This window comes from Zychaea mexicana, assembly GCF_025766255.1.
Source record: "Zychaea mexicana strain RSA 1403 chromosome Unknown BDB00scaffold_136, whole genome shotgun sequence".
In the NCBI taxonomy this organism is placed as follows: Eukaryota; Fungi; Mucoromycota; class Mucoromycetes; order Mucorales; family Lichtheimiaceae; genus Zychaea; species Zychaea mexicana.
Window position 1 is genome coordinate 1 of NW_026516799.1, and position 21,529 is coordinate 21,529.

The 21,529-nt window shown below is 42.1% G+C and overlaps 6 protein-coding genes across 6 annotated transcripts; 2 read left to right on the forward strand and 4 right to left on the reverse strand.

The window, feature by feature from the left end:
• The first annotated feature begins 9,533 nt into the window (after positions 1-9,533).
• Positions 9,534-10,243, forward strand: BDB00DRAFT_853457 (uncharacterized protein). Its single transcript, XM_053125633.1, has 3 exons — positions 9,534-9,674; positions 9,713-9,796; positions 9,911-10,243. Exons 1-3 carry the CDS (start codon positions 9,610-9,612, stop codon positions 9,957-9,959), a joined length of 198 nt encoding a protein of 65 aa, XP_052973788.1. The 5' UTR covers positions 9,534-9,609; the 3' UTR covers positions 9,960-10,243.
• Positions 10,244-12,227: 1,984 nt separating this feature from the next.
• On the reverse strand, positions 12,228-12,954 carry BDB00DRAFT_112849 (uncharacterized protein). The gene is made up of 3 exons (XM_053116102.1): positions 12,737-12,954; positions 12,488-12,649; positions 12,228-12,407 (listed from the first exon to the last, which is right to left on the reverse strand). The coding sequence occupies exons 1-3, from the start codon at positions 12,872-12,874 to the stop codon at positions 12,291-12,293; spliced, it is 417 nt and encodes a 138-aa protein (XP_052973789.1). The 5' UTR covers positions 12,875-12,954; the 3' UTR covers positions 12,228-12,290.
• On the reverse strand, positions 12,909-13,201 carry BDB00DRAFT_853466 (uncharacterized protein). Its single transcript, XM_053125634.1, has one exon. The coding sequence runs from the start codon at positions 13,188-13,190 to the stop codon at positions 12,975-12,977; it is 216 nt and encodes a 71-aa protein (XP_052973790.1). The 5' UTR covers positions 13,191-13,201; the 3' UTR covers positions 12,909-12,974.
• A 215-nt stretch (positions 13,202-13,416) lies between these two features.
• On the forward strand, positions 13,417-14,461 carry BDB00DRAFT_853471 (uncharacterized protein; the record flags this gene model as incomplete). Its single annotated transcript, XM_053125635.1, is given in 4 exon segments — positions 13,417-13,499; positions 13,517-13,717; positions 13,755-13,857; positions 14,216-14,461. Coding segments are annotated over 3 exon segments (423 nt in total), but the record flags the coding sequence as incomplete, so codon positions are not given.
• A 49-nt stretch (positions 14,462-14,510) lies between these two features.
• Positions 14,511-15,059, reverse strand: BDB00DRAFT_774273 (P-loop containing nucleoside triphosphate hydrolase protein; the record flags this gene model as incomplete). Its single annotated transcript, XM_053120146.1, has 1 exon — positions 14,511-15,059. One exon carries the CDS (start codon positions 15,057-15,059, stop codon positions 14,511-14,513), a length of 549 nt encoding a protein of 182 aa, XP_052973792.1.
• Positions 15,060-15,678: 619 nt separating this feature from the next.
• On the reverse strand, positions 15,679-19,037 carry BDB00DRAFT_792600 (uncharacterized protein; the record flags this gene model as incomplete). Its single annotated transcript, XM_053121135.1, has 8 exons — positions 15,679-15,793; positions 16,003-16,144; positions 16,256-16,402; positions 17,052-17,230; positions 17,579-18,049; positions 18,151-18,310; positions 18,411-18,689; positions 18,890-19,037. The coding sequence occupies 8 exons, from the start codon at positions 19,035-19,037 to the stop codon at positions 15,679-15,681; spliced, it is 1,641 nt and encodes a 546-aa protein (XP_052973793.1).
• Between the last annotated feature and the right edge of the window lie 2,492 nt (positions 19,038-21,529).

A 21,529-nucleotide genomic window follows, 5' to 3' on the forward strand; every position in this document is an offset into this window, starting at 1 on the left:
ATACATCTTTGCTTGTATGTTTCCAAAAGAGCCACCATCGTCATAATTAAAAATTAGTGCTAGATACCGTCTTTCTTTTAATGGTGCTGTGTATTAAAAAAAGTATCGGCTGGCATAGAGCATATTCAAACAAGTTCGCCTGTACGTGCAATGGCGTTTGCTAATGTCAGAATACAACGGCTTTGACAGCAATTGAAATGACCATTGATGAACTGTGTAAAAGTTGTGTTGTGTATTCGTTCGTCAAAGTTTTTTAAACATGTTTGAGTGCTGTGGATACGATTGCCGCCTAGCCAGAATCCAGGGTCATCAGTCGTCATTTGAAATTAATTTGGGTTCGTTTGGGTCATCGCTGCTAAATTGTCCGTTCGTTACGGACTATTCGACCAATTAAATGTAGCAGATGGTATGGGAGCACTATTTATCCAGCCGCCAATCATTGCAGTTGCTCATTGGTCAGATTCCGGGGTCAATCCGGGGTCATTCATCGCCACTTGAATACAAACTTAGGGGTCATCGTTATTATAACGTCTTTAAAGTCAAATTACAGCAGCAAAGCTTATAGAACGTAGTATACTACTAGCAACTTCCATTAACCAGATTTTCACATACGAACATGCATCGGAACCGCAGACGGCACATTTACCAACAAGTTTCAAGTTTAAAACATCTCGAGCTGTTTTTGTATTTCACACGGCAACAGAATCTCATTCCACAAAATACCAATTTATTACAGCATGCTAATATTATACACTCAAAAAATGTTATTGCTTCCTTACCTGCGTATCGCCGTTGCTTTCCACAGAGCCCTCGAAAAATATAGCTTTACTGTCATTATATCCATGGTATCCTTCTCATCCTTACCTATGTGATAATGGGATATCGCCAGGCCTGGATCCTTGTAGTAATCCTCATTTGCTTCAGGCCGCTCTTGATCTATAATAATCCACACGCTCTTTTCACCGCAGTTGCTCGTCGATAAGACGTGGTAGAAACACCAGATCAGCATCGTCACGTCCGTCAGCGCGTCCTTATTGTACTATGCTAAACGGTTCGTTATTTGGAGTACTGGATGGTGAGATATGGCCGTGCGGGAATCGCTCCTTTTTGGCTGACTTTGCTGTATATGTATATGATCCGCAATAAAAGTGCACGCGTAGCGTTCCTGGCTGTTGCTCGTCGACATGGTATGGTAGAGACACCAGACCACCGGCGGCACGTTCGTCTGCTCGTCCTGATTCTGGCACACTAAGCGGTTCGTTATTTGGAGTACTTGATGGTGAGATATCGTCGTGCGTGAATCGCTCTTTTTTTTTGGCTGACTTTGGTGTGTATATATATGATACACTATAAGTGTACGTGTAGCGTTCCTGGCTGTTGCTCGTCGACATGGTATGGTAGCGACACCAGACCACCAGCGTCACGTTCGTCTGCTCGTCCTTATTCTGGCACACTAAGCGGTTCGTTATTTGGAGTACTGGATGGCGAGATATCGTCGTGCGGTGATCGCTCCTTTTTTAGCTGACTTTGGTGTGTATATATATGATACACTATAAGTGTACGTGTAGCGTTTCTGGCTGTTGCTCGTCGACATGACATGGTAGAGACACCAGACCACCAGCGTCACGTTCGTCCGTGCGTCCTTATTTTGCCATGCTAAGCGGTTCGTTATTTGGAGTACTGGATGGTGAGATATCGTCGTGCGGGAATCGCTCTTTTTTTTGGCTGACTTTGGTGTATATGTATATGATCCACTATAAAATGCACGTGTAGCGTTCCTGGCTGTTGCTCGTCGACATGGTATGGTAGAGACACCAGACCACCAGCGTCACGTTCGTCTGCTCGTCCTTATTCTGGCACACTAAACGGTTCGTTATTTGGAGTACTGGATGGTGAGATACAGCCGTGCGGGAATAGCTGGTGCTTTTGTCTGCCAATTTGCCTGATTAAAAAAAAAAGAAATAAACACGCACCGCCGTGGCTGATGTTACTTGAACAAAAGCTAATGCAACATAATCGACGTTGTCATTTCGTTACTCGCGTCCTCGTTTAACGTAAGAAAAAAAGTGATCTGTGCTGTAAAGACTTGTGCAAGTTTTACTACCTTGATGTTGTAGTCATGCTGTGATGCAGGCAAGTCAACGCCTTTGTAATTAAGTTTGACCGTTATAATTATCGGGTGCCGTAGCTTCCGTTGGTTGTAAGGCTTGTTGCTGTGGTGCTGCTGTTGCTGCTGGAGTAGGTTGCCGCCCTCGTCAAATGGCTAAGTTTCACAATTACTAGTAGTAAAAGAGATTAGATCATTCGCCATCACAATGCCACTTTTCTTTTAACAACTTGACATCTCAGAACTAAATACCTTGTTTTTGCAAGCGCACTTGCTTCAATATGTTTTGAATAAAGACGGCAGTAAACGAGTGTGTTATGGAGCAAAAATAAAATAAAGTGGAGCTGGCTCTTCTGCTATTTTGCTGTCTTGCTCATCATGTTCTGGTAATTTGATTGGCCAAAACCCGGGGTCAGGCCGGGGTCGTCCGTCGCCACATGAACTGAAATCTCGGGGTCATCGGGGTCACTCGTTATTATTGAGCCTTCAAAGGCAATTTGCAGCAGCAACGCTGTATATACCGGGGGTATGCTCCAGGAACTTTCACAGATTGGAATATAATATACAAACATGCATCATAACCGCAGATGCCACATCCATTAATGAATTTTTCAGCTTAAAGAGTATAGAGCACCTTTTGCACACTGCACGACAACAGAATCTCATTTTATAAAATACCAATTTATTAAAGCATGCTAATACTATGCACTCTCTATTACTTCCTTACCTGCACATAAGCGTCACCACCACAGAGCTATCAGAAAAAACCAGCTTTGCTACGATTATCTCCATTATATGCTTCCCATCCGCATCTATAAAACAACGGGATATTGCTATGTCTGGATCCTTGTCGTACTAATGACTTGCTTGAAGCACCTTTTACATATAATCCGCACGTTCTTTTCACCGCAGTTGCTCGTCGACATAGTATGATAGAGACACCAGAATCAATATCGCCACGTTCGTCTGCTCGTCCTTATTCTACTGCAGTGAACGGTTCGTTTCTTTGGAGTACTCGATGGTGAGATATCGTCGTGCGGGTATCGCTCCTTATTTTTAGCTGACTTTGGTGTATATATATAGGATACACTATGAGTGTACGTGTAGCGTTTCTGGCTGTTGCTCGTCGACATGACATGGCAGAGACACCAAACCACCAGCGTCACGTTCGTCTGCTCGTCCTTATTCTGGCACACTAAGCGGTTCGTTATTTGGAGTACTGGATGGCGAGATATCGTCGTGCGGTGATCGCTCCTTTTTTAGCTGACTTTGGTGTGTATATATGTGATCCGCAATAAAAGGTGCACGTGTAGCGTCCCTGGCTGTTGCTCGTCGACATGATATGGTAGAGACGCCAGACCACCAGCGTCACGTCCGTCTGCGCGTCCTGATTCTGGCACACTAAGCGGTTCGTTATTTGGAGTACTGGATGGTGAGATATGGCCGTGCCGAAATCGCTCCTTTTTTTGGCTGACTTTGGTGTATATATATAGGATACACTATAAGTGTACGTGTAGCGTTTCTGGCTGTTGCTCGTCGACATGGTATGGTAGAGACACCAAACCACAAGCGGCACGTTCGTCAGCTCGTCCTGATTCTGGCACACTAAGCGGTTCGTTATTTGGAGTACTGGATGGCGAGATATCGTCATGCGGTGATCGCTCCTTTTTTAGCTGACTTTGGTGTGTATATATATGATCCGCAATAAAAGGTGCACGTGTAGCGTTTCTGGCTGTTGCTCGTCGACATGACATGGCAGAGACACCAGACCACCAGCGTCACGTTCGTCAGCTCGTCCTTATTCTGGCACACTAAGCGGTTCGTTATTTGGAGTACTGGATGGCGAGATATCGTCGTGCGGTGATCGCTCCTTTTTTAGCTGACTTTGGTGTGTATATATATGATCCGCAATAAAAGGTGCACGTGTAGCGTTTCTGGCTATTGCTCGTCGACATGACATGGCAGAGACACCAAACCACAAGCGGCACGTTCGTCAGCTCGTCCTGATTCTGGCACACTAAGCGGTTCGTTATTTGGAGTACTGGATAGTGAGATATCGTCGTGCGGGAATTGCTGCCTTTTTGTTTTGCCAGTTTACCTGATAAATAAAAAGAATAGACACGTACCGCCATGGCTGATGCTACTTGAACAAAAGCTAATGCAACATACTTGACGTTGTCATTTCATTATACGCGCCCTCGTTTAACGTAAAGAAAAAAGTGGCGTGTGTTGTATAGACTCGTGCAAGTTTTGCTGCTTTGATGTTGTAGTGGTGCCGCAGTGCATGCAAGTCATTTGCGATTGTAATTAACTTTGACCGTTATTATTATGGCGTGCCGTAGCTTCCGTTTGTTGTAACAGTTGTTGCTGTAGTGCTGCTATTGCTACTGGAGTACGTTGCTGTCCTCGTCAAATGGCTAAAAGTTTCAGCAATTGCTACTAGTAAAAGAGAGTAAACCATTCGCCATCCCAATGCCACTGCTCCTCTAGCAATTAACATCCCAGAAACTAAATACCTTTTTTTGCAACCGCTCTTGCTTTAATATGTATAGTATAAAAAGCGGTAGTAAACGAGTGTGTTGAAGAGTAAAAAAAAAAATAAGTAATAAAAGAAGTGGAGCTAGCTCTCCTGCTATTTTGCTGTCTTCCTCACCACTTTCTCTTAATTTGATTGGCTAAATCCCGGGGTCAGGCCGGGGTCATCCGTCGCCACTTGAATTGAAATGTCGGGGTCATCGGGGTCACTCATTTTCGCTGTGGCGACTTCGTCGCCACACCGAAAATGATTCTAGGTTATTGATCGTAGATAAAAAAAGCGAATGATATGGAAACGATGTCGCCATCTCGTTCCACTTTTGTATCCAAGTATGTTGAAAAACCGGTCTATACAGGCTAGTGCACGCTATGTCGCCTTTGTACTGTAGTTTTTCTGATCGCGCTTAAATCGTCAAGTTAATTCACTCTGACCGTTCTCTTTTATCTCTCAAAGCAAGTGATGGACAATGTTGTGTGTTCATTGAGTGGCGTTTTTTGTGTATAATGTTGCTGTTCTTGGCGATTGGCATTGGCTTTTGCGACTAGTTGACAAAAGAATCTTTCACTGTCATCGCCACGCCAAAAATGATTCTAGGGACTGTGTTGATGGAAGCAAATTTTCTCTTTTTTAAAATAAACCAAACCAAGCACAGAACAATATTGTATAAAGAGCGTACACACCTTCTCGCAAACTCACGCACTTTTCTACTGCCCCCACTGGAATCGTCAGCTTGATTGTTTCTGGATGACGCTTCTACAACAAATTTTTTGGAACTGACCGCCTTGCAGCAACTACAACATATCCATATCAAAACGACCAAGCTTACGCAACACTCGTGTTCACAGCACGCGAATTTATACAGAAACGATTGCAGACGACCATTTAGCAAACGCTGTGTACAACCCGTTGCATCCGTCGTCATAAATTGCTTGAATCAGCAAACACGGAGAAACTGCACCACAGATGCGTGCATTTCCGGCGACAATCTGAACGATAAATGTAGCTCACTTTTTTTTTTCGCAAACGACTTTGACTACGCTCACAGAATATGTCCAGCCCGGTCGGAAAGCAAGAGACATTGTTGTGATGCAGCAGTGACGCCATCTTTCTTTGATTCATCGGTACACCAGCAAACGAGCTCATAGCATGCTTGTTTATTCTCCACCAAGCACAGCCAAAAGCAATTACAATTGCTGCACGTCCACATCAACGCCACATTAGCAACAAGTCGGGTTTCTCAACAACCACTGCTATTTTTGCCACGAACTTTCTTTGATGGTCGGTTATCATTTAGAAGGTAAGCAATTTATTTATGATCGCTATTGATATCAGTACATAATAAAAGTTTTGCAACGGACAACAACTACAAGTCTTGTGTATGCTGTGGATTTGACGTACGTGGGGGAACAGGCGTTGGGATTTACTGCAAGAAAGAGAAGGCTTAATGGATGACAAAAGGCTGTTATTTTATTTGCCTTGCAGTGCCTGGTAACCGATTGCCCATGTGCATGTGAGAAAAGAAAAGTATTTTAATCAGTAGGCCGTACACAGTACAATAGACTTTTTTTTTTAATAAAGAAGGGCGTATTCGTTTTGCGAAAGACTAGGAATGCGGTCTTGATACAGCCATTCTCGTATATACTGTAGTATGCCTTATTCAAGCTCTGACAACAGCTTGATATTTTCCTTTCAACAACCTTGACGATTACGACGATGCGATAGATTCGACATTGTGCACTTGCTTTGTGACAACCAAACCGACGATTCAACGCACACCTTATACTTGCAAATAATGCCGTGATATACAACACAGCTACAACTACCTACACGTGAGCACACACTTTTCTGTAGTTTTGTGACGAGAATCAGACGACGGCATTGAGGTTTGTGGATGAGTCATTTCACAAGCAGTAAATCGTACACTCTGAGGGAACAACAACCGTGCGTAGATATCAATCTCTTTTTACACCTCACAAATACCGTTCAGTATGATTACATACGCGTCCACTGTGTCTCTCAAAGCACTTTCTTTTGCGCAACCCCAAAGACAGTTTAGGTAAAGTCTAGCTTCCAAACCGTTGATCTTTATTTAAAAAAGCAAAGTATAGCAACGTTTCTACTATGGCCACCGCATCCATCCGTCACAGCCATGTATCCACGTATATGCCGCACAGAACCAACACAGATACGAACCATCTCCATCAACAGCCATCCTTGCATAATACCTCGTAAATATATATATGATGCTATCTCCTCCTGTCATAAACGGCACAAGCTCAAGCAAAAAGAGTATCTTCTCCAAAACCAGAAGCATCTTCACACGGATAGACAATCAACGGACGACCTTGTACTCGTGCTACAAAACAATCATATTAAGACCATCAAACACAGTCAACCTACCACTAGTGCCAAACAGCATGACGCCGGTCAGTAGAGTCGCAAGCATATACAAGTGCTTATGCTATTGAAAGTTCGATCGTGGTTTTTTTTTAGAAACAATTCACAAGCTGCATCACTATAAAAAAGTAATAACTTACATTTTTGCGAGCACAACAACAGCAGGAATCAAGAACGAAGAGCGGCAGCACTGAGGCAAAACAATATGTGCTGTTTAGTGACGTACAATAGGCACCTCGATGCTGAGACGTGTAGGAATTATCAAGTATCCGATAAGAGCCAAGCAAGAGAGATGCCGGACAGAGTCAACAGTAACAATACAGGAATAAAGAGTTTGGTCCAAGGATCGTCCATTGCCGTCAAGCGAATGCCACGTAGAAGAGCACAGCAAAATGAGAGATGCGTTTCAATCGAGGGGCGTCCAGTGAAGTTGAAAGAAAAAGTGCGAGATGGGTAATATTCGAGTGCTGTTCGAGTGGTGAGATGTGAAAAAAAAAATATAGGACGAGTGTCGTTCGAGTGCTGTTCAAAAGAAACGTGAGATGCGGCAAAGCTGGATTCTGATGGAGCGTGTGCAAGATGGCATGGAGCAGTTCGAGTGTTGGAATGGCGGCGAGCAGAACATAATAAAAAACAAGTAGAGAAAAAAGAAGTGAAGGAGCGAAAGAGATGCAGAAGCTACCTTTCGTTTAGAAAAAAATTTTTTTTTGGGGAGTGCTGTACCTTCGGAAAAAAGGGGGTGTGCTTATTGGCTGCAGATGATATCCCCTTTTCGCCTTGCCTTGTCGTTTTCGCACGCACCTTCTGCCTTTACCTTGCCATCGCTCGTTTTTTCGTCTGTGCTTGTCATTAACACTTCTTTAATAGTCCCTTTTTAGAAATTTTGGTATCCAAAGCGCTTTGGTCACTGTTAATTCACTTTTCCTTGCTAAAAGGTGTCCATCAGACACTGCTTAGAAAGTTTGAGTCGCGACTCAAATAATTACTAGAGCGGCAAGAACCATCATTGGTTATCAGGTCCACTCGGGATCATGACCTTTACTATTACTTATCAAATACACGTACACATACATACAGCATCCAAGAAGTATATAAAATAGCCAACAAATAAAACAATTCAAAATAAGAGGTGGTGGAGAAGAAGAAGAGAGTCCCATATACATCCAAGCTCATCAATTGGAAACTCTAAACCCGGAACCTTAGTAAACCCGGACCAGGACTTGCGCGTTCGACTAAACCTGCTCGCTCACTGGCGTTCGCTGCCAGGCCCCTAAACCCGTTGCGCTTAATACCCTTCTTTTCAACCTATTGAGTGCCTTAATGCCCCACGATGTCCTATGTTCTTGGGTAACATAGCTGCCGGACATCTGGCCAATGCAGCAGTAAGATCTGTTGGATCGCTTGAACAAAGCGGTTGCAACTGTGTGTGTAAGCAAGAAGCCTGTATAAAATGCTGCTGTTCCTGATTTTTTTTCACAAGCATCTGAACTCCACAACTACAAGCTCTAACGACGACGTATTCGATACAACTTGTTGCTGATGTTCTCTTTTCAATGATTTCACTCTCAACTGGGGAAATGCAGTGTCTTACTCAGGAAATACACAGACCGGTCATTTTTATTCTATAGTATCTCCTTCATCATTATAGCAACACCAGATATTTCACTCATCAACTTCCACTCATTGGATTTTCATATACTAACATGCAACAGAACCGCAGATACCACATTTACTAATGTATTTTCAAGCTTGAAGCATATGGAGCTGTTTTTGCATATCAAACGACAACAGAATCTCAATTCATGAAATACCAGTTTATTAAAGCATGTTAATACTATATAGTCAAAAATGGTATTGTTTCCTTACCTGAAGATAACCACCACTTCCACACCGCAATAAAAAAAGGAACCAGCTTTGCTATCTTTATATCCTTGGTATCCTTCTCTTCCTCACCTGTGTAATAATGAGATACCGCCATGCCCGGATCCTTGTACTAGTACTCATTTGCTTGAAGCCGCTCTTGCTCTAAAAATAATCCGCACACTCCTTTCACCTCTGTTGCTCGTTGACATGACGTGCTAGAAACACCAAACTGCCATCGTCGCCTTTGTCCGCACGTCCTTATCCAGCCGCTGTAAACCAATGGTTAAATATATTATTCGATGGTGAGATATCGTCGTGTGTGAATAGCAACTTTTTAGCTGAATTTGGCGTATATAGATGATCCACTATATAATATCCGTGTACCATTGCTGCTCGTGCTCGTGGATAAGAGTTGCTAGAGACACCGGACCCGTATCGTCGCGTTTGTCAGCCCGTCCTTATTTTTTTTCTGTCACAGTAAACGGAACGTTAATTGGAGTACTCAATGGTGATATATAGCCGTGTGCGAATAGCTGCTTTTTTTTGCCAGTTTGCCTAATTAAAAAGAATAGACACTTACGGTCAAAAGAAGAAAACCGGCCTTAACTTCGCGGACTGCTGCAAGTTTTACTGTGCTTGTGTTGTTGTCACGCTGAGATACTCGCAGGTCATTCAACTGGCAATTTCATTATTCCAATTAGTTGTAATGGCAGAGATGTTGCGTCCGTTTGTTGTAAAGTTTGTTGCTAGAGTGCTGCTGTTGCTGCTGATGTATGTTGCTGCTCTCGTCAATAACAATGCTGCGGCAGTTGTTACTACAAAGGAAAACACAATAAAAAAGTGGTCGAGTCCATCCACAGTAGGAACAAAGAATCCACTGAGACAAAGACTATGTGCTCTTTAGTATCATATACGTAAAATACAATAGCCATTCCAGTGCTGAATTTTGTAGAAAATGTTCAAGTACCTGATGAGGGCCAAGCAAAGAAGAAAACGACGCCGGACAGAGTTGACGTTATCAACACAGAAATAAAGAGCTTGATCCTGGGATCATAACATCATAGCAAAATGAAGGACAGAGACCAGGCCATTGTCAGAGATGCAATTCATTTGAGGGCCATTCAGAGGTGTTGAAAAAAAAGTGCGAGATGCGTAATATTCGAGTGTTGAGAATAAAGAAAGCGTATACGACGAGTGTCGTTCGAGTGCTGTTCAAAAGAAACGTGAGATGCAGCAAAGCTGGATTCTGATGGAGCATGTGCAAGATGGCATGGAGCAGTTCCAGTGTTGGAATGGCGGCGAGCAGAACGTAATAAAAAACAAGTAGAGCAAAAAGAAGTAATAAAAAGTGAAAGAGCGAAAGAGATGCAGAAGAGACCTTTCGTTTAGAAAAAAATTTTTTTTTGGGGAGTGCTGTACCTTCGGAAAAAAGGGGGTGTGCTTATTGGCTGCAGATGATATCCCCTTTTCGCCTTGCCTTGTCGTTTTCGCACGCACCTTCTGCCTTTACCTTGCCATCGCTCGTTTTTTCGTCTGTGCTTGTCATTAACACTTCTTTAATAGTCCCTTTTTAGAAATTTTGGTATCCAAAGCGCTTTGGTCACTGTTAATTCACTTTTCCTTGCTAAAAGGTGTCCATCAGACACTGCTTAGAAAGTTTGAGTCGCGACTCAAATAATTACTAGAGCGGCAAGAACCATCATTGGTTATCAGGTCCACTCGGGATCATGACCTTTACTATTACTTATCAAATACACGTACACATACATACAGCATCCAAGAAGTATATAAAATAGCCAACAAATAAAACAATTCAAAATAAGAGGTGGTGGAGAAGAAGAAGAGAGTCCCATATACATCCAAGCTCATCAATTGGAAACTCTAAATCCGGAACCTTAGTAAACCCGGACCAGGACTTGCGCGTTCGACTAAACCTGCTCGCTCACTGGCGTTCGCTGCCAGGCCCCTAAACCCGTTGCGCTTAATACCCTTCTTTTCAGCCTATTGAGTGTCTTAATGCCCCACAATGTCCTATGTTCATGGGTAACATAGCTGCTGGCCATCTGGCCAATGCAGTAAGATTAGGCGGATCGCGTGAACAACAGCATTTGCATCTGTGTCCGTGTAAGCATGGAACCTGCATACCTGCGGAAATGCTTCTGTTCCTTGTTTTCACAAAATTCAGCTCCACAATAACAAGCTTCAACGACGACGTATTGATGCTGATGTTCTCTTTTTAGTTTGCAGGTTTAATTCTTCAACTGGGCAATCCAGTGTCTCTTACACAAAAAATCCACAGACCGGTCTTTTTATTTCCATAGCGTTTCCTTCATCACTATAGCACTATAGCGTCAGCAGAAATTGTAAAGATCACATACCGATTATTTTTTGTCTAAGCTTGAATAGTCTGCTGGATCTAAGCCTGGATCTGTGCAAAGATGATATGAGCAGGACGATGGATTGCCTATTTTTTTTTGGTCGTGAGACATAGATTCCAAAGTGATCGGTGCTGTTGCTGTTCGGTGTGATGGGATCTTTGTTTGTATGTTTATACAAGTTGCACCAACAATATAATCAAAAAATTAGTACTGGATACCGTCTTTGTTTGAATTGCTGTGTACCTCTCCTTTTCTTTACAAGAAAAAACACCGGCTGGCATAGAACATATTCATACGAGTTCGTATGTACGTGCAATGGCGTTGTTAATATCAGAAAACGCCGGTTTTGACCAGCAATTGGAATGACCACTGAGGAGTTGTGTAAAACGTGTGTTGTATATTCGTGCGTCAAAGTTTTATATGTGTTCGAGTGCTGTGGGTACCACTGCCGCCTTAGTTTTCTCATTTTGATATGATAAACACGCGTGGCCAACACTCTGTATATATTACATCGTTGCAGGCGTGAAGATCTGCTAATCGTCATCCAGAGAAATTGTTGTATGCAAACATTCGTGAGAAGCACATGGTGTCAGTGATATCAGTAAAAGTGTATGCTGAGTTGTCAGAGATGCTTGTACGATCGATGGCTGGGAGCGTTCGTGATATTCATGATTTTTAGAGCTGTGCTGTTCTTTTTCAGCAGCACAGTCACTCAAAGACAGCATGATCATGGTTCACCGTCATATTCATATGTATACGCTGATAATCAAGCCAAGTTATAAAAAAGAGATCCTTCTGTTTTTATTTCTTTTACTGGTGCCCTCACACAATCCGTCGTATCAGCAATCCGACAAAAGAACTGCTGTTCACAGCACATCTTCTAACCCGCTCAAAACATTATGCTTTCTTTTCAAAATTGATCGTCTTTATTCAAAATTCTATTCTTCTAGTCCAACACTGTTGCCTTCAGCACACCAAGACCGGCACTCGAATTATATACCCCCATCACTCATCTACCATCAGCATGCCCATCACAATTAACTAAGCACAACACATCCTGCCCAGCAATCACTCTTGACCACTTACCTGGATCCTCACACATAACAATGATACAAAAACGTAGTATCTACATTACAAACCACCGCCGCAAGTTAGAATATGGCTCAAGCTGATCCAGCAATACACATACACCAAAAAGTAAAGTACCTTATCACACCAACAGCATATTGATATGGCTACACGATCAACGGTCTTGCACCTGTTCCATAAACAAACAAAATAATCGCCCATCCAAATTCCTCTGCCACCGTCACCAATACCCACAATGGCCGCCGTCAATGATCGCGCGTGTACATGCACTTGTTCATCCTATCAATCATTCGTACTATTTAATAAAACAATCCACAAGTGCTAACCAGCTAATATAAAGGAAGATCTTGAATTAGAAAAACTTACCATGTGGATCATAACTTCGGCAAACGCATGTGTCCGAACAAAAGCAAAGTTCATCCATGGAGAGCCACAGCAACAACACAGTCTCAGCCTTGATCTTGATAAATCCAAAACGGCGATGAAGGCATACAGCTTAAGCATACACAGGAACGCTATGAGAACAGGTCGTCCGTTTGAAGCGGCAGAGCAGCATCCATGCGTAGCATCTTTGGTAAGCACAAGAAAACCAAAACCAAGTCCATCAAGCAAAGGAGCCTTGGAAACAAGCACGCCAAGAAGAGCCACAATACGTCAAGCAGAGTTCAAGACACCCACGGAAAAGAGTTCGTCTGCACAATGAGTAGAATATCCAACACGTCCCCGATCTTCGGTGGCAAGAGAATTGCGAGATGGAGCAAGTCAACGTATACGACAGCCAAAAAAACCAGAGTACGGATTGCAGGTAACAGAGCAACATGGGCGCCGGCATTGCTGGATTCTATTATACAAGAGCAGAATAACGTCACCATAGATGGCAGCCAGCACGATTGACGATAGTGACAGGAGAAAAAAACGTTCTGTTGAAGGCAAGGACAGAGCAGCCATAGCAAGTAAAGATGACAAAGACGCGTAATGTTCGAGTGGCGTAAAGTGAGATGCAGCAAGCGTGACCAGATGGCATGAAGGTCGTTGAAAGATGAAGCAATGTTGAGTAATAGTGAGTAGCAAAAGAACTTTGGTAAAAAAAAAAGGCAAAGTAAAAAGTAAAGCAGGAAGAAGAGGGAAGAAAAGAAAAAAAAAGAAAGCGAAACAGCAGCGTACCCCTTGCTTCAGGTATATATACCGTTCTGGGGCCCCGAGCCCATCGGAAGAAGATGCTTTCCCATACATGCAGTGGTGGTAGTGGTAACCATGACAACCGCGGCTTTACCCCTTTCAACCCTTTTCCCATGCTTCCTTTCTTTACTTTACTGCTTTTGCTACGCCCTTCCTTTTCCATTACTCCTCCTTTTACTTTTCGCTTCTTCTTGTTTACGCTTCCCTTTTCGTTTTCATGCTGTCACTCCGCTCGACTTATTCTTTCTTTTTTACGTGTGCTACGTTCTTCCCTTTTCGTTCACTCTTGTCATTTTCCCACCCATTCCCTTTTCGTTACCATGGTTCCCTTTTCGTTACCATGGTTCCCTTTTCGTTTCCGCGTTCCCTTTTCGTTTCCGCGTTCCCTTTTCGTTTCCGCGTTCCCTTTTCGTTTCCGCGTTCCCTTTTTGTTCAGTCTTGTCATTTTCCCACCCATTCCGTTTTCGTTCACTGCTTGTCATTTCCCCCCCCCATTCCCTTTTCGTTCACTGTTTGTCATTTCCCCCCGTTCCCTTTTCGTTTCTACGTTTTTCTTTTCGTAACCATGGTTCCCTTTTCGTTTCCGCGTTCCCTTTTTGTTCAGTCTTGTCATTTTCCCACCCATTCCGTTTTCGTTCACTGCTTGTCATTTCCCCCCCCCATTCCCTTTTCGTTCACTATTTGTCATTCCCCCCAGTTCCCTTTTCGTTTCTACGTTTTTCTTTTCGTAACCATGGTTCCCTTTTCGTTTCCGCGTTCCCTTTTTGTTCAATCTTGTCATTCTCCCACCCATTCCTTTTCCGTTACTATGTTCCCTTTTCGTCACCGCGGTTCCCTTTTCGTCCTCTTCCAAAAAGAGTTTGTCATTGTCATTTTGCTTTCCCCTGCTTAAACGTGTCCGACATAGATTTAAAAATCTAGTCATTGACCAAATAAAGTTTTGGTCACTGTTTGGTCACTGTCATTTCACTTTTCCCTGCTTAAATGTGTCCGACATAGGTTTATAATAGAGAAAGTAGAAAGGGGTAGCAAAAAGATATACAATATACTGACCTTTTGGGGTATGGCAAATCGAACATGTCTGCGCGTTTGGATATCCAAAGCAGGTATACGAGTAAGGATCTAACTCGGATTGGATTGTCTTGCGTATACATACACTGTTGTTTATCTTCCGTCGGAAACCTGCCCAAGTGCTTTCGTCGTCGTTATTAGGGTCACTGTGATTGGACATCTTACTTGCCAACAGGACACAAAAAGCGACTCTTCCATCACGTCCGGCACGTCCTGTTTCTTGGGCATAATCTAAGACTGAGGCCGATCCGGATACATGTACAACAAGACGGATTGACGGATGATCAACGCCAGTGCCAAACGCGTTTGTTGCAACAACAATTGATGTATTGCCATTGAGAAAATCTTGAGTGATACGGATCTTGTCTTCTTTGCTGTGGCCACCATGGAATGCCTGAACATTGTTACCGAGATACGGCGAAAGGTGTTTGCGTAACATTAAAGTCCATTGCTCAACAGATTCGCGGCTGGTACAATAGACTATGCATGAGTCGTTTGGTGCATTCAATGTTTCTGTCATCCATTTCAATGTAGCCTTGCGCTTGTCATTCCCTGCGTCTTCGATTATGTACTTGAGGTTCTCGCGCACAGTGCATGCTCGGATTACATTGAAGCTGGTACCAAGGCAAATGGATAACTCTTTCTCCATACTAACAGGCAAGGTGGCAGTCAAGCAAATCAAAGGTACTTGCACAGTACGCAACCATAATAGTTGATGCATTGATTGGCGGTAATCGGCAGACTGAACAGCAAGATGAGCTTCGTCCAAAACGACCCGGGAAATCTTTCCACTGCTATGCGCAAGTCGAAGAAAAGCAGCAAAACGACTAGTCGCAGCCTGTTCGACGGAAACCAATAGAAGCCTCGGTAGCTGTTGTACTGCTGACATGCTGTTTGTGTACTCGCCACATGAGACATTCAGGTCTTTGACGCGTTTGATGACGTCTGCTGCAAGGGCAACGAGAGGCAGAACAAGAACCGTCGTTTGATTTTCCTTCATTAGCGGCGCAAGGTATACCGATGTTTTTCCACCACCGGTCGGAAGCACAACCAAAAGATCATTCTGTCCCAGTAAAGCATGTTGAATTGCGACTGCTTGTGCCGAAGACTTGAACGATGCCATAGGCGCATTCAATGACAGCCGTAACGCTTCCAAAGCCTGTAGACCGATGTCTATGCAAAAAGAAAAGCATGCATAAATATAACAGTTCTCATACAAAACAACATCTTTTACACACATACACGTATATACATATATGATAACATTAAGAAAGAATATATTATACATACTATTGTCAACCACGTCTGTACAATCCGGAGACAGATCCGGTGCTGGCGGCGTATTCACCAAGCGTCGTACTGTATTCTCAATTGTTAATTACTGTTCAAACTGCAACAATGCGACTCGTTCACGGATAGCCTGGTTCTCTCGATGATATGCAGCCACAGCTAGATCTTGTTTTGAGGCGGCTGTTCGCATTGCTTCCGTCACTGCAGAGAAATCATAAATGCCTGGTCCGACACCTATAAAATATGTAAAACGGATATGTAAATATAAGTATAAAATTTCGATATGAGGATAACACATATGTGCGATAAAAATGAAGCAAAAAATGACACCAAAAGCAAACATACCCAGCAAATCCTGCCACTTTGCAGACAAATGATAATATTCGAAGGCAGTTGTTGCATCAAGATGTCGTGGGTCCTGATCGGAACGCGAGTAAAACCGACCAGCAACTTCGCTGCTATGACCAGCTTGAAGGTCAGCCAGAGTACTGTCTATAGTCGGTAATTTCATGATATGTTGTCTTGCGAAGGCGATGGATATATGCCGGTACTGTTGCCATGTAACGCGGTAACCTAACTCCGTATTCCATATTCTTGAAAAGGTACCTCGTAAGACATCAGGTGACACCGGTTCTCCATGGCGTATTACAAGAGTAGAGCTGGTAACAAAGGATATGATTCCATCGGGAGACGTATGGACGTGTCCAACAAACATACTATTACAAAAAGTTGAGGAATGAGTAAAGGTTCGCCAATGTATATTTTGATATTTGATGTATGGTATATGATAAACATGATGACTACTGACCTTTCGATAGGTTTCACAAAAACCAAGTACTTGACAAATGCGCGCGATAAGATAGGAGGTAAGACCTGGCAACGATTTGATCAAGACCTTTTAGTTCGCGAGTCTTTTGATAATGAGTGACGATCATGATAGACTGGTATGCATTTGACCAATATAAATGGCGGTCGGCGTCGTGCGTGTTTCTTGTCAGTAGCGTAGCGATCTCTGAACATCGCGCTGTCTGCCCGTATGTCATATGCATCGCGACGAAAAGAAGCATTTGCAAATGCTCAACCCTCTTGATGTATGTTGTAATAGCAGCTCTGTTCCAGTCAACGTCGACACCATCGATACCGTCGATGTATGTTTCGTGTAATTTGGGATCGTTCAATATTTTACGCAATACATACTGATAATGGCTGTGCAGGTCGTTGCGCTCGTCGTACACGAATGAATACCCGATTGTGGTATTGTTCGGCTCATCATACAGAGCAAGGTAGGAGTTGTTACTGATGCCCAATATCACATCGAGACTGATACCGTGTGTCAGCATGGCTATTTCGTTTTCAATTTTCTCATAATGCTACTAGCAAGATGTGATATATGATGGAGCTTGACAGTTTCACACGAGTCAGCCAAAGTCACTCGGTAAAGTTTCCTTTTGCGGACCAGAATATGTAAGGCAAGCGGGAATCATTTGCCACTGATGTCGATGCAAGACGGCTTATTTCAACAAGTGCACCAAATGGAGTTGCATGGGCATCCATGAGGAAAGGAGCATACGTTTGTTCGAGTCTTCAGAAAAACAATAGTTAAGTTACTGTAAACGTCATGGAATATTTGTTCATGATAAAAAAATGTATATAGACATGGATACTTACTTCTCTAAAGCATGATCGACTTCGGACGGCTGCATGATGTCACATAAGACCACGAGTCGTAACCAATACTTCAATTTTGCGATGACCGGGGTTATATCACGGGTAGGAACAAACTTGCCAGTGTAATCCAATGAGTTGATTATGAGGAACCGTATGAGCACGTAGCCAGAGGGAGGGGTGTTCAGCAGCTTTTTTTCCATGAGCGCGATCAACATCATTTTGTGAATTAACCGTCGTGCACTTGTATACTGCCGTTCCACATCTGGTCTTTTCGTTTCAGCGGTGGCAACAAGGACAAGAGATTCAACAAGACTGGTTATTGCGATAGGCGGAGACAGCAAATACAATGACTTGTTATACCTGGATCGGATCAAGAACAATATGAAATGTACACCAGTAGTAGCATACTTGTGGACGCTACCATCGCCTCCTAGTTTCTGGAAACCAACCTTGGGCACTCGTTCCTGCGCACTTGTGAGCATATATTGGACGAAGAGGCGATGTTAGTCATTCAGACAAGAAGAATACAAAATAACAATATCAAATGAGAAAAGAAATTACAGTATACATACACGTCATGCATCAGTAAGCGCCGGACAAAGTAGTCCATCGAATCAATATTATTGTGCATACAGTCAAAATACAATCGCACGGCCTTTATAACGTATTGCAGTATAGCGTCGCCTGTATCAACTGGTTTCATAAGGTCGACCAGGTCTTGCATAGTCGCACCTATGAGAGAAACAAATTATATCAGAGCTTTTAGTATAGAATTCATTATTCAAAAGCGCAATATCATGACTAATTGAAGCAAACGGTTTTTCATCATTACCAGTAAAGCACCAATCGGCGACATAATGATTCCACTTGAGATGAGAATAAAACCAGCTTAGAAGGCGGTTGTCGCTGGTGATGGGCCTTCCTTCATCTGCAGTCGGTGGAGCAATCGAAGATCCAACATTCATGATTACTTGTTGCATAACTGGTGCTAACTCGTCTGAGACGTCAGCACAATCGTCGTTACCACACGTGTCAGCATTCATCACGACCGTTGTGTCGTCCGCGCCATAGCATTCCTTCGTGTGCCGGTGCAAGTTGCTTATAGATGCTGCTGTATATGTAGCGGTACAGTGTATACAATGAAAAAGGTCGTCAGCGCCCCGTTCAATCACAATTTTCTCACCTATAAAACACAACAAAGCCAAGCATTTGAAATTATTAGTAGAGCAATATTAGCTTACTGTTCACTTTTAAACAAGGAAGGAAACAACAATATATAGCATGACACAAAAAAAAACGAAAAAGACTTACCATCGGGATACGTGACAGTTGCATTCTTCTGATGGGCGATACGAACATGACGTTCACGATCGTATTCGCTAGGAAACAGAGCACCACATCCAGCATGGCTACATTCAAATGTACGCATATCAACAGGTGAGATGGGCGAGTTGGACATTGTAAAGAATAAGGATGTTATAAAGCGAAGCAGATAAGCGATGATAAAATGTAATGGAGTATGATTAGTAAAATATGGCTTCATGACCGCGGCCTTTTATACTTTTTTTTTCTTTTTACAACAATGAGTAGAAGTCTCTATCCACTATGACAGTTCCATACAACAGCTTATCAAGAAAGCGGCGATTACAAAGCAACGGGACGATTGGAAATAGAGGATCAGCTAGAAGCAAAAGTGGATTAGCGATAGCTATTATCGATAAACTGTAATCTAATGACATCATTTCTCCTTTTTTTAGGAAAATAAGGGTAGAGGCGAATATGTGATGAGAAGTTGAATAGTAATCGATATGATCAACCATTAATTGTAATTCGGTCAGCATGAAAAACAAATGAGAGAGGTTCGCCTAATGAGTCTAATAGTAGATATAGTCGACATACCATGAAACCAATAGTATCATAGCTGCAGTTTGTTTATTTGGGAAAATGGATGCAGTGAGCTTTTGAAAAAAAGGGTCGATCACAAAAGAGGGTCGATTAGTAATAAGAACGCTTGTAAATTGTGAATTGATTAGTAACAAGTTTTTACAAGAAAGGGTTCAGAAAAAAAAGTAGGGTTCAGAAAAAAAAGTAGGGTCCAGTTGAAAAAAGGGGTCAACAACTTGTGACAAATTTACGGGAATTAAGGGTCTGTGTGAAAAAGGGGTTTGTGCGAAAAAAGGGTCGGCTAATATCAGACATGATCAACAAACTATTTATTATTGACAACATAGCAGCAACTGTTATACAACACAAGTTCGGTATTTTCCCATAAGATTTGCGCCTTTCACTTTTCAGGGTGGCGTCGTTTACAATGCAAAATATACAGCAATGGGCCGCCAAGTAAAAAAAAACATAACTCGCGTAGATAAACGACAGCACCTGGACCACTTTGCGGCTGGACCTTCTTTTTTTAGTTCATCGCTTTCAATCTCATATACTGCAATTTACAACGCAAATTATTGTATCAATGTATACAAATCGAGTTGGTCTTGCATTTTTTAGAGCAAATGTATGTCCTATTTTACATGGGTAAAGGATCACGCAGCAGCAGTATAGGGTACCTCTCTGAACAACGCGTCATTCTGATTTATAAGCTGATATGAGGACCACTGTGCGGTATATATTATGCCTTTTCCAAGCACGTATACAAGTAAGGCAATATAATCATGGTGATCATATTTACTTTTGTTGACTGTCAGCAGCAGTATCATATGATAGATATAGTATCAAGCTCTTGTTTCCTTCCTCATTTACAATGATTTGAATCGCAATATCGATGAAGCTAAGCATCATGATCAGCAGTGAAATCAACAACGTCATATAAACATTGTGGTAATTGTAGACTGGATTCACATCAAAGAAAACAACAACGTCATAAAGTTACTGTAATAAGTTTAGACGTAGACAACAACAACAACGATAAAGAGATTGGTCTAATTACGCCATCGTAATGTATATCGATTCTCACATATAAGAGTGAATATGTAATAACCGTTACAAATTACAATAATAAAGTTTATAGTATAGAAGTACTACATCGTACGATACTGTTTTATGCGCTTCTTACTAATGCCACATACAACATAGCATGTGCACGATTCGGTAGTTTGCTTGGTACAGAAAAATTATGCAATTGGTACTGAGCTATTTTTGCTTGTACTTTTATGTTCTTTATACGGATAGGTGCATATGAAGATGGCGAGACCAGATTCAGACAACATCAACAAGATACTAATTATTCAATTAGATCAATTGCATCATTTCATTGATCTCATGAAGGATATGGATATCTCTGTTGAGTAAAAAGCAATTATCAACTTTTTGAATAATTACATATCAACTTGTTCTGTGTATAAAGATGCAAAGATTGTAGCGGTAATGATGTAGTTGTATATATGCATTTAACCTTATATTGATGTGGAAAAAGCCGAATGATATCATCTATAGTAGAATCTTATAACAGCGATCAACATGAGGTACTGATTATTCTTCACATTAGTTATTTCGATAACGACATCATTATATCGATTCTTTCTGCTACATATATAGCATTTAATATGGTGGTATGCTTCAACATACTGCTGCGGTATAACTATTATACAGTATATAGGCGATTGCCGTTTTGTTTGAGCTGGTCTATTAAAAGAATTGGTTGAAAGGTATGTATCATATTTCACAAGAGATGTTTGCAAAATGACTATATGCAAAAAAACCATGACGAAAGTTGGACTGAAAATTGAGTATAGATAGATGCTACCGTTTTTTTTATGGGAGGGGGCCAGTGTTTTGAATAAAATTATTACAATTTGCAACAGTGAATCTTTATTCTTTGACGAAGTGTTCATCGTCAACAACAATGATACTCAATTTACAGTAGATGCCATCGTCAAAATGATCCAAGATTGCAAATTAAAATGAATTCAGAGCGCTACTATGAAAGATATGAAGTAC

Coding starts and splice junctions, on each gene's coding strand:
- BDB00DRAFT_853457 (XM_053125633.1), top strand. CDS start 9,610: ATGGCAGAGATGTTGCGTCCGTTTGTTGTAAAGTTTGTTGCTAGAGTG. Junction 9,675..9,712: donor GTGCTGCTGTTGCTGCTGAT/GTATGTTGCTGC, acceptor ATGCTGCGGCAG/TTGTTACTACAAAGGAAAAC. Junction 9,797..9,910: donor TCCACTGAGACAAAGACTAT/GTGCTCTTTAGT, acceptor GACGCCGGACAG/AGTTGACGTTATCAACACAG.
- BDB00DRAFT_112849 (XM_053116102.1), bottom strand. CDS start 12,874: ATGCTTAAGCTGTATGCCTTCATCGCCGTTTTGGATTTATCAAGATCA. Junction 12,650..12,736: donor CCGAAGTTATGATCCACATG/GTAAGTTTTTCT, acceptor AATGATTGATAG/GATGAACAAGTGCATGTACA. Junction 12,408..12,487: donor TATGCTGTTGGTGTGATAAG/GTACTTTACTTT, acceptor TTTGTAATGTAG/ATACTACGTTTTTGTATCAT.
- BDB00DRAFT_853466 (XM_053125634.1), bottom strand. CDS start 13,190: ATGTTGCTCTGTTACCTGCAATCCGTACTCTGGTTTTTTTGGCTGTCG.